This window comes from Gallus gallus, chromosome 28 (genome assembly GCF_016699485.2).
Source record: "Gallus gallus isolate bGalGal1 chromosome 28, bGalGal1.mat.broiler.GRCg7b, whole genome shotgun sequence".
Classification (NCBI taxonomy): Eukaryota; Metazoa; Chordata; class Aves; order Galliformes; family Phasianidae; genus Gallus; species Gallus gallus.
In genome coordinates this window covers 2,841,846-2,856,868 of record NC_052559.1, presented here as the reverse complement: position 1 = coordinate 2,856,868, position 15,023 = coordinate 2,841,846, and the positions used below count along the sequence as shown (strand labels likewise).

General features: G+C 58.0%; 1 protein-coding gene across 50 annotated transcripts in view; it reads right to left on the bottom strand.

Annotated features, from left to right (window-relative positions):
- Positions 1–591: 591 nt before the first annotated feature.
- The window catches only part of TCF3 (transcription factor 3), a 57,729-nt gene continuing 43,297 nt past the window's right edge, over positions 592–15,023 (bottom strand). For 9 of the 50 annotated variants that reach the window (XM_015299889.4, XM_015299890.4, XM_015299891.4 and 6 more), the window contains 12 exons: positions 14,020–14,122; positions 13,691–13,830; positions 13,462–13,588; positions 12,798–12,946; positions 12,159–12,237; positions 11,611–11,684; positions 11,045–11,248; positions 10,291–10,414; positions 9,764–9,926; positions 8,547–8,785; positions 5,464–5,608; positions 592–5,212 (listed from right to left, as the gene is read on the bottom strand). In XM_015299889.4, coding sequence (XP_015155375.1) covers positions 5,466–5,608; positions 8,547–8,785; positions 9,764–9,926; positions 10,291–10,414; positions 11,045–11,248; positions 11,611–11,684; positions 12,159–12,237; positions 12,798–12,946; positions 13,462–13,588; positions 13,691–13,830; positions 14,020–14,122 — 1,545 coding nt within the window. In that variant the 3' untranslated portion in view covers positions 592–5,212; positions 5,464–5,465. The other 41 variants (XM_015299906.4, XM_040653475.2, XM_040653476.2 and 38 more) reach the window with 14 other exon arrangements.

Here is a 15,023-nt window from a genome sequence, read left to right as displayed (position 1 = left end):
TGGTACAGCCTTGGTTTCTCACTCCTCACCTTTCCTTGTCGTGGTAGGGGTGGGTGGCTGCACCCCGAGAATGCTCTTCACCCCCTCACCTGGCATCTCATGCCTCAAACTTCTCAATAACCAAAGGGTATTTGGTGTATGGCAGCAGTTTGGCTCTGCACTGAGGCAGGGAAGGGGGAAAAGCACCAGCAGTGCAACACCCAGGGCTGACCAAAGGGAAGGACACTGGGAAGGGACGTGGAGGCAGAAGGGGATGGGGTGAAGCAGCACTGGGACAAAAAGACACTGAATGGAACGGCTCTGTTTGCCCAGAAGTGATGAGCAAGGGAGCAGCAGAAGGCTCAGCCACCCCCTGCAAGCACAAGGGTGGATGTGGGGCAATACCAGCACTTGTGGTGATGGGTTTGGGCTGAGCCCTTTGCCCACAGCACAGAACAGAGGGCGGACAGTGACTGAACCCTGCTGGGTCTCCCCGTCTTTCTCTTTTGCAGCTCTTTCAGTGCAAGGCAAAACCTTTATTACAGCTTTCCATTCATAGGTACACAACATCTGCCGGACAGACATGGGGGGAAAAAGAAAAAAAAAAAGGAATATTGTTATAAAATGTCACATTTATTGCTACATTACTGTTATATACAGGACAGTTCTCAAAATCTACTTTAAAAAAGTTAGGATTATTTAAAAATTCCAAATAATCCAGCCAGCTGTTTTGACACTTGTATAAAATTATTTAAAAAAATGAAAACAATTCTTATCTCGAGGCACTCAGAAACACAATTTCATCCCCCAATTGTGATTCATTTCAAAGAGCAATGCATTTCCCCACCCCCAAATACTTTATTTTCTTATTTTTTTTATTTTTGCTGGGTTAGGCATATATATATATATATTTACTATATATATAGTTCAAAACTATAATGTGTATCTGATTTAAGAACAAGGATTTCAGCCACTTAAGTACATCTGGATTTACAGGTAGGCAGCATAGACATCAAAAGCAAGGACCATTTCATTTCATTTTTTTTCTCATTTAAAGGCCAAAAAAAAACCACCCCGAAACCAACCTAAAACTTTATGTGGGGTTAAAAATAACTTCTGCAGGCATCTCCCATCTGCTCTCCCGTCCCGCCCTGTCCTACAAAAATATATAAGAAAGAGCAACCACGGGATGCTTCGTTTTGCCAATGAGCTCCTTGGAAAACGAATCACTCCCACCCCCCACTTGGTGCCCCCTCTCCACCCCCACGACCAAATTCTGCTGGTGGGGGCCTCCCCGTGTCCCTGTGCTGCTGTTTGCTCGGACGCTGGTGGCTTTTGGGTGGTGTGGGGACACGGGGAGGGGGCACGGCTGCGGGGATGCTCTGCTGCACCCTCAGCACGCCCTGGGTTGGGGCATAACCCCACTGCTTCCCCACTGCAGCTGTGGAAGGGGTGAGAGGGGTTTTCTCTGCCCTCCTTCCGCTGCAATGGGTGCTGGGCTGGAGCAGGGCGGGTGGCACAGGACCCAGGGACAGAAATACTGGCGTGGAGCCCCTGCTCCTGCCCAAGGAAGAGCAGCCAAAGCAGGTGCCGGCAGAGCAGCCCGCAGAGCTCCATTCCCAACTACTGCAGGACGGAGGATGCTGGCGGAGCACCGCGCAGAAGGCACAGGAGGGGGAAGCGTGCATGGAGAGCCCTAGGACAGGCCTGCCTTCCCCAGGTCAGTGCTGGGGGCTGCTCCTGCTTCTCACCACTCACCCGACCCACGGTCTCAGGGCACAGGTCTGGAAATGCTTTTGGAGCTGCTGGAAATGAAGCTGCACCCTGGGAGCAGTGGGGCTCAGCGGGCACAGAGAGAGCAGAGAGAAGGGGCTGGGCTGGGACCTGCAGAGCCCTGAGGGAGAGGAGAGGGGGTTGCATAGGATTTAACAGGGCAAAGACCTCGTGCAAGCCTGTGGTACAGCAATCAGGTCTTGCTAGTGCTGGTGTTAAGCAGGAATGGGGGAATCCAGCGGCCGTGGCATGCTGTGGGTTGGCCATGCTGTGTGTGGGGCTCTCTGCTTGTCCCAGCCCAACGCTGCTCCACCTCCCCATCCCCAGCTCTGTTCTAAAGCCCCAGGCCAGGGGCTGGCACAGCACGCAGCAGGGCTGCAGGCTCCGCTGAGACATCACTCCATAAAGGCAAAACTCAGGGACGGAGGGGATGGGAATGGGCATTCAGAAGCCTCCCGGTTGTCAAGGGCCTCAGCTGGGGGGGGGGGGGGGGTGAGGGCTCTGCTGGCTTCAGAATGCCTCAGACACAGAGCACCTTTGAGAGAGGCTTCTGCACTGAACCTGAAATTGCAGACTCCTGGGGAAATCCCAGCCTGCTTCTGCCCCTCCTGCTCAAGCATAACCTCAAAGAAACCGTCTCACCGCGCCGGCTGCTCGCCCAAATCACGGCTGGGAAGGTCCCAGTTCTGCATTTCTCATCCAGAGAGGGCAAAAACTCCCAATGCCAAGCACAGACCCCATCCCCTGAGCGATGGGACGGCAGAGCACCATCCTGCACTGCCTCAGCTCCCGCAGAGCATCTGCATCCGCTGCTCCCAGCCCTGAGCTGCACAGGCTGTGACCTGGCTCCTGCCCCATAGCTCAGCACTGCAGTGAGACACGAGCGGGGGCACAGCAATGCCACGTCCCCACTGTGCTGTCCTGTGCAGAACAGAGGCACCAAAACCTCCCCAAGCTCCGGCACTGCTCCGTTTGTGCTCAGGGGCCTTTGTTTGTGCCCTGCCAAGAAGTTGGCTAGTTTTGCTAACAAGAAATCATCAATTTTGCTGACAGCTTATGGATTTTTATAGAATAGGAGATTTTCTTTAGATCCATCTGTACACGACCACCTTCTCAAATTCTTGTTGCTAAATCAACATGTCAAGGAAGCACTTCTAAAGCTTTCTGCGTGGTTTTGGGCTTGCAGGGCTGGGACTTTGCGGGGTGCTCTGGGGGGGATGCAGCTCTGCTGCAGGGCTGTCCCACAGGCAGAACCCAGAGCTGTAAGCCAGCAAGCTCACGGGGTGGTGCAGGAGGCTGCCCTGCTCTCAGGTCTCACCCCACAGAGGTGATGCTGAGAGCAGGGAAAGCCAGAAGCATCCAACATAGCTTCCTACACCTCGCAGCGTCCCAGCAGGGAGAGATGGTCCCATCCTGCTCCAGCACCCGGCCCCATTCTGAGCCATTGCCATGGGCAGATGAGCAACATCCAGAGTGCTTCCAGCAACCTTTGCCGGAGCACAAAGCAGAGCTACAAAGGACCAGGTTACACCAAGGAAATGCCACGGCACCTCATGCTGCTTGCTAGCCCTTCCCTTTCCCTGCACTGAAGCAATACAGCTCTCCCAGGAGCACAGGGCCCAAAAACAAAGGACAGAGACAGACCCTGCTGCTGGAGCCCCAGCTGCGCTTGCTGTCCCCACGTGCCCCCAGAACAGCTCCCGCCCCACAGCCTGTCCTGCCCCATGGAGGCAGCTGACCCCACTTCCAGAGCACCGCAGACTGCGACGGAATGGGGTACGGCATCATTCTGGGGCACCATCAGCCCACCGAGCTGGGAAGAAGAGGGCAGAAAACATTTTGGAAGCGATTTTGGCGAAGGAGAGGGAAGAAACAGAAAACCAGAATCCTGGTGGATGCTCTTCCGTTGCCAACTTCAGAAAGGCTCGGCGCCTCCTGCAGCCTTCGTGTTCTGGGGTTTCCTCCTGCTGGGCACATCTGTGCTGACCTGGCACGGCGCAGAGCGAAGGGAGCGCAGCACAGCTCGGCTGCCGGAGCGCTGCGTGGGGTGGGTGCCCACTGCCGCCCTCCTTTCGTGTGCGTGCAGATGACATCGGCTGCCCCACGTCCCCACGGCAGGGTGGGCAGCGTGCGACCTCCAGGGACGCTCTGGAGATGTGGCAGTGGGATGCAGAGCCGCCCCTCTTCCTGCAGCGCTGCCACTTCTGACGGCTGCGGCTCTGCAGCGGGTTTGGGATCACACCGCAGCCGTGGCAGGGGGCTGAGCTGCCCGTGTCTGTGCGTCCATCCGCTCCCACATCACCGGGCACTGCGTCCCCACTGCTGCCGCCGCTCCATCTGCCGCTGCCTCTTCCCGCTGCCTCCAGCTTTGTTCGGTCATCTTTGTTCAGCGCTGCCCATGGAAGCGCCTCGGGCTCCAGGCGGCCACTTGCAGGCGTGGGCAGCTTCCATCCGCTGCAGCTCTGCTTACCTTGGGAGCTCAGCCATCCCTCGTTGTTCCCTTGCAGGCCCTGTGCGCGCTCCTGTCCTCCCATCACGGTGCTCCTTGGGCCAGCAGCCAACAGGAGCGAAGGGGATCCGGCACGGCCCCGTGCTGGGGGGGGTTCTCCTCCTGGGAGGAGCTGGGCGCTGCTGGTTGACTTCCTTTTCCCAAATCAGAAGTGGCCAAAGCAAAGAGATGGAGAATTCAGCACGAGTTTTGTTTTGCAATGGAAGGTTCCAGCCGGGCAAGGACCGACACCTCCTTGCTGTGGCTACATTCGCTTTTAGTGGCTTTCAGAGCCGAATCTGAGAATCCCTCTCTTTATATCCAGTCTCTCTTAATACAACTTTAATATTCTGGTTGATCCTAAAGATGCAACGTTAACTATAGAAACAGCAGCAGAAAAGCGTGGGGGGTACAAGACATTTTTTTTATACAATAAAAAAAAAAAAAAAAGAACAAAACAAAAAAAACCAAAACAAAACCCTTTTCGTTGCTTACAAAACATATGCAAAAGAAGCTTAAAAAAAACAAAAAAACCCAAAAAAAAAACCAAAACCCAAAAGGCATCGCTATTTGTTCTACATAAAAAAATCTCATAACTAATGTTCTTTTTTTTTTTTTTCTTTTTTTTTTTTATCTCCTCGTCGTCGTCGTTTAAAATAAAAAAAAAAAGAGGAATATTAAGCTTAGGCACAATTTTGCTGCTGGCTGCTTGTGAACAAGCCAAGAGAACACGCCACCCCCTCCTAACTGAGTGATATGTATTGACTGTTCCGCGCTTTATACTTAAGGCAATTTTCTGTTTTGTTTGCTTTCGTTTCAGACAAAGTGTTTCATTTCCACCCCTTACGTCACGCCAGGATCCGTCCACGTGTGTCAGTATGAGCAGGACTAAAGTTCATGGTTCGGGAAGGTCGCAGATCACAGCGAGGGTTTGCATCCTACGGGTCTCTGCATCCGGAGGAACAAAAGGATCTGCGAATCAAACCCAGAAGAGCCCCACGTGAGAACAGGAATGGAACGGCGACCCCACGCTGCAGTGTCTCTATGGGATACACCACCACCCCAAAGGCTCGGCGTGTGGCTGCGGGGCAGCTGAGGTGTGGGCTCGTTGTTATGGCCATCGATGCAGGCTGTTTGTCCACCGAGGGGGGATGGCAAAGAGGAGCACTGCATGCACAGCGGTGGGACGGACCCGGCTGGGATTGCAGGACATGAGATGGTACCTTTACATGTGTCCAACGGGGTTGTGACCGTCTCCGAGACCAGGATGAGAAGCTGAAAGCGTCATCTGGGGGTCTCCCACCACTCCGGACACTTTCTCCTCTTCCCGACGCTTCAAGCAGGCCGCTTTGGGGTTCAGATTGCGCTCTGTGCCAAAAACAGCAGGGGAGGGGAGGGAGGGAATGAGCTCAGTCTGCGGCACCCCGGGAGTGAGGACAGAGGCACAGGACAGAACGGGACATGCGAGGTGGGAGCTGCTCCCTGCCCCCTCCTGCAGCTCTGCAGGGACGTGGCTGCACTGCAGCAAAACCCCACACCCGGCCGAGCGCTGCCTTCGGAGCGAAGCAAAGCGAAGCTGACAGCTGAGTTTTCCAAAGGGATCCAGGTGCCAAATCCCCCATAAGCACAACGGGAAAAGGGACGGAGAGGCTCCAAAGAGCCAAACCGGGGCGGTGGCTTTGGAAAGGTCAGCACACGTGAAGCAGAGCGGCAGCAGAGGTGCGCGCAACGCAGAGAATGGGGAGAGGGACCCCGAGGTGCACCTCTGGCAGTTTCCATACCTCGTACTTGCTGCTCCAGGCCCAGAATGACCTGCACCGCTTGCTGGAGGATGATCAGTTTGGTCTGTGCTTTGTCCGTTTTTAAGTGCATCTGACACATGCGTCCCAGTTCCTTAAAGGCCTCGTTAATGTCCCGCACGCGCACCCTCTCCCTGGCGTTATTGGCCATTCTCCTCTCCCGGTCCCTCAGATCTTTGTCCTCCAGTGATAAGGCCTCGTCTGTACTGCTGGGTTCACAGCACCACAGGGTTAGTCAGGGGGGTGCTCCGGGAGGGGGCAGACGTTGCCGTGCTGGTAGTGCTCCTGCTGTCCGCTGGAAGAGGCCCAAACGGCCCTCGTTTTGCAAAGCCAATTGCTGCGGGTGCTGCTGGGGGGGTCCGGGCTGCGGGGGCTGTTTGTCCCCTCTGCAGCTATGGGAGGTGCTGCCAGCGCGGGGCGGGGGGTGTGGGTGCAGTGGTGACAGCTGCACCCCGTGCACAACGTTAACTGCTGTTTTGTCTGCAAAAGTTGGGGGATGTTGGGCACGTCTCGGCCCCAAAACATTGGGGTTTATCCCCCAAGATGACGCCCAAACCCCTATTTGTGCATTTGCAGCCAAGTATCCCAACAAAGGGTTTGTGCCCCAACCCTCTGATGAGTGCGGGGAGCGCCAGGGTGGGGGCCAAGCACCCCACGGTCACCTTCAAGTGCACCGAACCCGGCTCATCCCACAGAGCCCAAACCCACAGCAGCCTGGAAAGGGCAATTTTCTCCTCCAGGCAGGGATGGGAGCCTGGGAGAGCTCCTGCCGCCGGCAGCACCGCAGGGTGCCCCGAGCAGCACCGTGCTGGCAGCACCGTACCCCATGGCATCGCCGCAGCCCTGCGACCCCCACTGTGCTGTACAGACGACCTTCTCCCCCAGAGCAAAAATTCTCACCGGAACGCCCCTATCTGAGGTCCTGGGTGCCAGCCCTGTCCCTGTCCTGTCCTCTCCTCACTGTCACCGTGCTCGGTTGGCACAGCCACTGCCTCTCCAGCAGCCGGGATGGCCGAGCAGCAACGCCACCTCCAGCCACCCCAGCAGTGACGCCGCCACTGCTCGCAGCTGATGCTGCTGACTCAGACACACCACAGCTGGGCTGCAGCTGTCCCCCTGTCGTGCTGCTGGAGCACCGTAGGGCCACGTGCTGTCCCCTAAGGATGCACAGCGCCACGATGCCTCAGCCTGGCGTCACCCGGTGTCACCACGGCTCCCTGCAACACCTCGACCCGCTCCTTCTCCTGCCTGTCCCGTCTGCCACCAACCACAGCACAAAGTCACCCGGAGGGCACGCAGGGACTCCACGGCACGGAGGGATGTGGGGTCGGCTTTGCTCCATCCCGGAGCAGTGACACTCTATCTGCCTGAGCTAAAACCTGCACGTGGGGCTCGGTGTGTGTCCCCAGCTGTGTCCAAGAAGGGTTTAAAAAGGGACAAGCGTGGGAGACCAAAGTGAACACGGTGCCAACTCTGTCTGACCCCCCGCCGCCCCTCGGCTCCTGCCTCCGGCCGCAAGCAGCAAGTACAAGGTAGAGAGTGGGACCACCGAGAGGTCACGGCTGGGGACTGTCTGTAGGAGATTGGAAAGAACAGAACCAAAATAAAAGTAAAAAGAAAAACTCGAAATTAAAAAAAAAAAAAGAAAAAGAAAAAGAAAAAAAAATTAAAGGAAAAGGGGGAAATTAAAAAAAAGAGACAGGAAAAAAAATATATATATACGTTATGAAAAGCAAAAAAAAAAAAAAAATTACAAACTGAAGAGAGGCACAAAGGACTCCAACATCAATGCAACAGCAGAGGCCAGCAGAGAGGAGCACAGCCAGGCACAGACCACGGGTTGGTGTGTTACAACAGCCTCTGCAGAGAGAAAGGGGTTAACCTGCCCGGCACCGGGAGGTGGGAGCATGCACTGCATGCACTGCAGGTGTGGAACAAAGCAGCAAAGTCCTTTGGATCCTCCGGGCTCCGCTGTGCACACGCAGAGCTCCTGGTGCGGATGGGAGTGCGGCTCTGCAGCCCCCCGTGCTTTGCTGGGGGGGGAGAGGAGGAGGCGGCTCCCTGTGCTGCAGGGAGGGATGGGGTTGGGGTGGTGGGATTTTGCTGTTTGCTTGGGGGTGGGTTTGGTTTTACTGCCGGCTGAGGTTGGTGGGGGAAAGCAGAGGGGCGGCCCCGGGGCTGCGGGTGCCCCGCGGGGAGCGGCATGCAGTGCACGGCGGTGGGGGAGCACAGAGAGAACAGCGGGGAGGAGACCAAAACAAAAGCAACAAAACAACCAAAAAGGAAAAATAAAAAAAGGCCAAAATAACAATAATAGTAATAATAATAATAATAATAATAATAAAAGGAAAGGCATCGACAGCCTCGGGAATGCAAGGGCACAGGGGAGAAGAGAGCGCAAGGCACCACAGCACACGTCACAGAGAGACAGACAGACAGACAGACAGACAGACAGCCCCGTGCCGATCAGATACGTCAAATATCACCACTCCGGGACCCTCACTGACCTCTAACTTGTTGCTCCAGGTTCAGTATGACTGATACGGCCTGGTGGAGGATTAGCAGTTTGGTCTGTGGTTTTTCGCTGTTTAGGTGGAGTTGGCACATGCGTCCGAGCTCTTTAAAGGCCTCGTTGATGTCACGGACCCGCAGGCGCTCACGGGCATTATTGGCGACCCTCCTTTCTCTCTCTCTCTCGGCTTTTTGCTCTGGGGGAAGAAGATCGTCCTCCTCATCCTCATCTTGACTAATGGTTTAAAATAAGAACGAGACAGGGACATTCCTCGCGTGCACTCTCAGCACCGGTCAACTCACAGACAAGAAAAAAACACACACGGAGGCACCCGGACGTCCCCCCGCCGCGGCACGGGGACATGCAGTGACACGGAGAGAAGCTTTAAGGCTCTTCCTCTTCCTCCCTCTCTTTTGGTATACACGACAAAGAAAGAAAGCAGAGCTCAATTGGAGATGCGTTGGCACGGCTGCCCGGGGAGGCGGTGGGGTCACCGTCCCCGTCGGTGCTCAAAGAGTGTGCAGATGTGGAGCTCGGGGACGTGGGGATGGGTTGGGGTTGGATTTGGTGATCTGAGAGGGCTTTTCCAACCTGAGTGGTTCTGTGGTTCTGTGGTTATGGTATGAGCTGGCGCCGGGAGGTGTGCGTTGGCTCCGAGGAGGTGTTGGGGGTGACCCCGGTGTCACGGGTTTGGGTGGAGGGCAGGAGGTGGCTGCTGGCCGGGAGGGTGAGCAAGCTGATGGCGAGGATGGGGACAGGCCAGCATGCTGCCAGGCCCCCACCTGACCCACTGCCACGTCTGGCCGGCTGCGATGGGGGATACGGGAGCCCAAAGCAGATGGAACAGCAGCCGGACGCAGGGAGGGGTTGGAGCCTTCCCTCTCTGCCCAGGGATGCTGAGTGCCTGCGCTGCCTGGGCACGGCTACAAGCAATGCCCCGAGTGAGCACATCCCAAACCTCTGCTTTATGAGCACGAGGAAAGCCCACAGCCATAAGGACAGCAGGGCAGGTGGCCGGGAGCCTTCCCTGGCGTGGCTGGTTCCAATGCCACGGGACCCCAGGCTGTGCCCCTCTGAGGCTGGGCAGGGGAGGGGGGTCTGCACCACAAGGACGGGTCCCGGTGTCACCAGGCTGAGCCCAGTGCCTGGGGGTCACTGCGGCCGTACCCCAAACCATACGCCTTCACAGCAGTACAAAGTGAAGGGAGAGACCTGTTCAAAGAGCACCTTGTTCTATTCCGGGAGGGTTTCAGCTCCTTCTTCTCCTCTTCAGAGTTATCCGCCACTGATGTGTTCTCCTCATCCTCCTTCTCTTCCCTCTTTATCTCGTTGGTTCCCGAGGAGACGCTGCTTCGCCCCAGCCCCCCTGACAAGCCTGCCAAGGAACACAGAGGTTGGAGGGGGCTGGGGGTCCCCATTCACGCAGCACCACCCTCCCATCTCACCCTGCTGGGGGGGTCTCCAATTCTGCTGCTCCCCCTTCACTCCCATTTCACCACTCACATCTTCCACAGCCAGAACCCACCCTTCCCCAAGCAGTGCAGTGCCCGGGGTCTCACTGTACCCACAGCCAGAGGGGGAGGAACGTGCAGGATGAGCCTGAAGCCACATTAAGGACCTCCGGGAAAAGTGCAGTGGGTGAAGCGGGTTCTGTGGGGAGCCCCGAGCTGGATGTGGGGTGACCCCAAACCCCGGCATCAAGAGGGACTCGTGCGTGCCCAGGTGCAGAGCTGCCTTACCACTGTACGTGTCCTGCTGCCTGTTGAGGTCGGGGAGTGAGCTGGGCTGTGACGGAAGTGTGACATGGTTGTGGAGCATGCTGGGGGTGCTGGACAGCCCGTCTTCAGGGTGACCTCCTCCCACCTACAGCGGAATGAGCAGAGCAAGCTTTGAGGGGTGGAAGTGTCAGGGCCAGCACAGGTCCCCCAGCACAGAGCCACGTGCCCTCCATGCAGGAGAGAAGAGCCAACCCTCCCCGGGGGCTGCGGGGTGGTGGGCTGCAGCTCCATGCCCTGCCCACCAGCAGAGCCAAGGGGAAAGCCCCCATCAGTGCTGCCATCCCATGGCAAAGCCTCCCTGCCGGGATGCGCTGCTTGCACGCTGCACGGGATGTTCTGCCTTGGCTGCATGCATCTCCATAGGGCACCAACGTTCCTGCAGCCCCCACAGTGCCAATGGAGCAAGGGCACCCCAGCAGCACAGACCTCACACCGAAGGGATGAGGATTGGGCAGGCTGCACTACTCTGGCAGGGATTGCACAGAGCCAACACTCCCATTGCTGCAGCCGGTTTGTAGCACGGGGCACACTGCTCTGTATCACAGCCTGAGGAGCAAAGCACATCTGGTTCTGCAGTGACTCACTCCAGCAGGGACCCAGACCTGCTCAGAATGTGCTCCTGTGGTCGCCAACCTCTAGACAGGGGGGAGCCAATGCAGGACCCCATGCACCTGCGATGCCCACCCCACCGCAGCGCTCCCCATCCCTCACTCACCAGGCTGGGGTGCCGGCCCCCCAGGGACATGACGGAGGCAGGGAAGGCCTGGCCCAGGCTGCCCACAGCAGCACTGTGTGCGGGTGCAGAGCCCAGCAGCCCATGCATGTCCCCGTGGTTGCTCGGCATGGCGGCCGTCTGGCCCACGGCGTGATTCCTCAGCACGTGGATGGCTTCGTCCAACCTGTCTTCCATTTTGTTTTGCTGGAAAGAGGGGACGGAGGAAGAAATCTGTTAACGTCTGCAAAGCCCCACACAGCTCAGTGCTTAGGCTGCAGGGCAGACGTGGGGACGAGCAGCCCAACCCCAGCAGTGGCACCCACAGGAGCAGCTCTGCTCTGACACAGCTGGGCTGGACCCGGTGGGGTGGGTGGGGGTCAGGAATCGGTGCCCAAATGTGCTCAACCACATCCCACCAAGCATCGCTCCCGAAGGTCCCTTCCAACCCACAGCACTCTGTCAGCCAACCCTCCCTCTGAGGGTCCTGGGGGAGAGGATTTTACAGATCCCACCACCCCCAGGGATGCAACGAAAGGAGAAGGGGGGCGAGGAGATGTTTCACTTACTAAAGTGTGGAGGCTCCCTTCGTAGCTGGGAGATAAGGCACCCTGTCCGCCCGCTCGAGACCACTGGGATGTGCCTGGGAACAAATAGGGACAGCTTAGGATTGGGCTCAGCAGCCGCTAGGTGGGGCTGGAAGCTGGGCCACCATGGCATGCATAGGGACACCGTAACACTGCATGGGGCCGCAGGGGTGCGGAGCAGCAGGCTGGTGGCTCTGCACCCACACACCGAGGGTATGGCTTTCATTGGGCACTGAAATGGTGGTGCAGCAGCTCTGACTGCTTCCCAGCTCACATCGGGTTCATCCCATAGGAGGGAAAGCCAGGGATGAACTGGCTGATGATGGGGTGCAGAGAGATGGGGCTCCCCCAGGAGCTTGGGGGTGGCAGAGGTGCTTTAAGTTGCTCCCCTGCTTTTAAAAACAAATGGGATTTGGTGAGAATTGCCCAACGCATAGGGTTTTTAAGGAGGGTTCCTTTGGAGCTGCCTTACAGCTCTGGGCAGCAAAGCAGGTGGGCCTCTTTATAGGAGGAACAACGCTGTCACCTACCTGCAAGGCCCTGCGGGGAGCCGACCGGCGTGGAGGGGTTTGATGAGAAGTTATTGCTAGAGTGATCTGGGGAATAAATCTGGAGGGAGAGAAGCAGAGTGCGGTCAGCAGCGCTCAGCCCTGTGTCAGAAACTCCCCTTCTCCAGCACTGCTGCATGGAATGGTGAGTGCCCCTCCTGCCCCACTGCCAGCCCCCATCTCCTCCCAGCACCCGGTGCCTCTGCCCCGCACTATCCCTTCTTGGTTTCCCATGATGGAGGGAAGCAGGAGCCCCCCCCAACCCAGAATAGCTGTGGGGTGCGACGCTGAGCCCCCCTCAAAGCACCAGGTAGAAGCAAAGGTCCCTGTGCTGAATGGGACGGGGGCAGCTTTGAGCTCTGACAGCCCCACGGCAGAGAACGCTGCTCTCAGTGGGACGGTGCCCTCCAGTCTGCAGCTGCACACTTAGGGGCAGAGCGTTGGGACCCACCGGTCCCACCGTGGGGGCTGTGTGGGTATGGCTCTGCCCGTGGGACCACGGCAACGCCCTGTGCTGCCTTTAGGTTCCCCATCTGCTGCGAGGGGCTTTTGCACAGCGCCAGGACTGGGGGTGGCAGCCGTGTTTGTTTGAGGGTGCAGAGGTTCCCCCAAACTTCTCACGCGTCCATCTTCCCACTGCCTAGATGCTCCTCGGTGCAGAGGGAGGTCTGCAGGGGCAGGGAACAGTCGGGGACGTGCAGCAGCTCTTACTGAAGCTAGTGCCTTCCCAAGAGCGTCTCCCGAGCTCCCAGCCGTGGTTCCTCTGTTACCTGTTGAGAGAGGACGCAGACATCACTGCCGGGGCAGCAGAGAGCTGTTGGGATGAGGCACCTCACAGAAATCCTTCCCGACGTGTTTCCCTTTCTCTGAGCAAATCTTCCCCCAGGAAATCCAGGTCGGGATGCTCATTTCGCAGGGAACGCGAATTCATTTCGGTGCCACGTTTTGTAATGGGCTCAGCAGGGTCAGAGATTAAAGCACCCAGGGGTTTAATGCGACACCCGAATGGGGCATTTGGGATTCGGATGAATGGCTTCACAGCATCACAGCATCTCCAACCCACAGACCCCGGGCTCCCCCCAGTCCCACTCTGCTGCTTGGCAAAGCCCACATCCACTCCCATCCCACCTCCAGGTACCCAGCAGGGTGAAGCTGTCCCCCGTGTGACACAAAAGGGATCAACAGCATGCAGGCACGCAGATACACCCCCCCCCAGCCCTGATATTGGGGCTTTCCAGTTTGCTCCCTGTGTGGCAGTAGGGTGTGCTGTGGGGGGAGCACGTACCCATCATGGTGTCGGTCCCGCTGATCGGCGGTGTGTGGCTGGAGACGCCGTATGGGGTGGAGGCAGAGGAGAAGCCTGACACGGAGGGCAGCCCACCATTCAACTCTCCTGAATGCAGCTGGTAGTTCTGGAGGGAGGGAGCAGGGAGGGGGGTGAGGGGGGCCCTGGGGTTCGGCCACCGACCTGGCCCCAATGGAGGGCTATGGGGGGAGACAGCTGGGGACGTTACCATGCGTTCATGCTGATGTAAACTGTTGAAGCTGGCGGACTGCGGGAGAGGGGAGGAGGAACTGCCCAGCATGGCCCCGTAGCTGGACTGGCTCATGGCACCAGGGGAGCTCCACAGGTCTGGCGAGTTGTGGAGCCCGTCTGGAAGGAAAGGAGGAGCTGTGAGCGGGGTTAGGGGTGCTGCTACGCGCCCCATAGCCTGAGCAGGCGCTCAGGGTTAGGGTTAGGGTTAGGGTCCCCATTGTACCCTGCAGGGCTCAGGGCTGCTCCAGCCCTGAACCAACGCACTGCAATCCCTCCCGTTGGCCACTCCGTGTGTCAGCCACTCACCTGCCATATAGAAGGCTCCGGGGTACACAGTGCTGGGAGGTTTCGAGGGGGTGTATCCAGCCGGATCCCTGCTGTAGTCATCACCTGAGTTGGATGGATACACCTGCAAGGCAGACAGGGGCAGGGAGCAGAGCGTTACCCCGGGGCTCAGCACACCCTGAGCGGCTGACAGAAGGGGACAAAGGGATGGGGACAGCACCGAGGGGAGCAGCCCAGGGCCGGGGATGCAGGGCAGAGCACAGCGGCCTCTGCCTTCCCGGAATGGCACCCAGCAGGCTGTGCTGCCCCCAGTTTCGGTGCTGAGCTCCAGTTCCCGTTTCTGCGGTTATAGCTTTTTATGAGCAACCACAAACCCCATCGCTTCTGCATGCAAAGCGGCGCCCGAGGGCATGGGATGGGTCGGGGTGGTGGGCACAGCGAGCCCCGGGGACCCTCATTGCTGCACCCCAACTGTGTCTGCTGGTGAACCTGCAAGGCGCAGCTCCGTTGCACTGCAGAGCACTGCAATCACACTGCTCTACTCCAGCAGCAGCACAGCCCCAAACCGCAGCCCTCGTGGGGACCCCAAACCCCTCCAGCACCGCGTCGGCCCCATTCTATGCGCTCATGTATGGGGTCAGCTGCAAACCACTGCAAGTAAGAGGTGTGGGGGGGGCCCAGCCCCTAACGCAGGATGGCACACAGCACTGCCAGCCCTTCCAGGGCACCACTGGGAGGCGGTTCTGATTTCTGAACGCAGGAATCCAACGTGCAAAGAAAACCGAAACGCCGCTCGAAGTGACGTGAGAACCCTCCTTCCCTGCAGCCTATTTTCATCCCCCGGCCGTTCATTCCGAAACCACTATTTGATTTTTTGGTTGGTTTCGATGCCCCCGAAAGCACAGGAGGGCAGTGGGGGCTCTGGGAACGCTCGTCGTGGAGCAACAGGGCTTCAATGGGATGGGAATGGGCGCTCCGTGCCCACCACCCCCCGCACCCCCAGCTGAGAACCCACACCGGTGAGG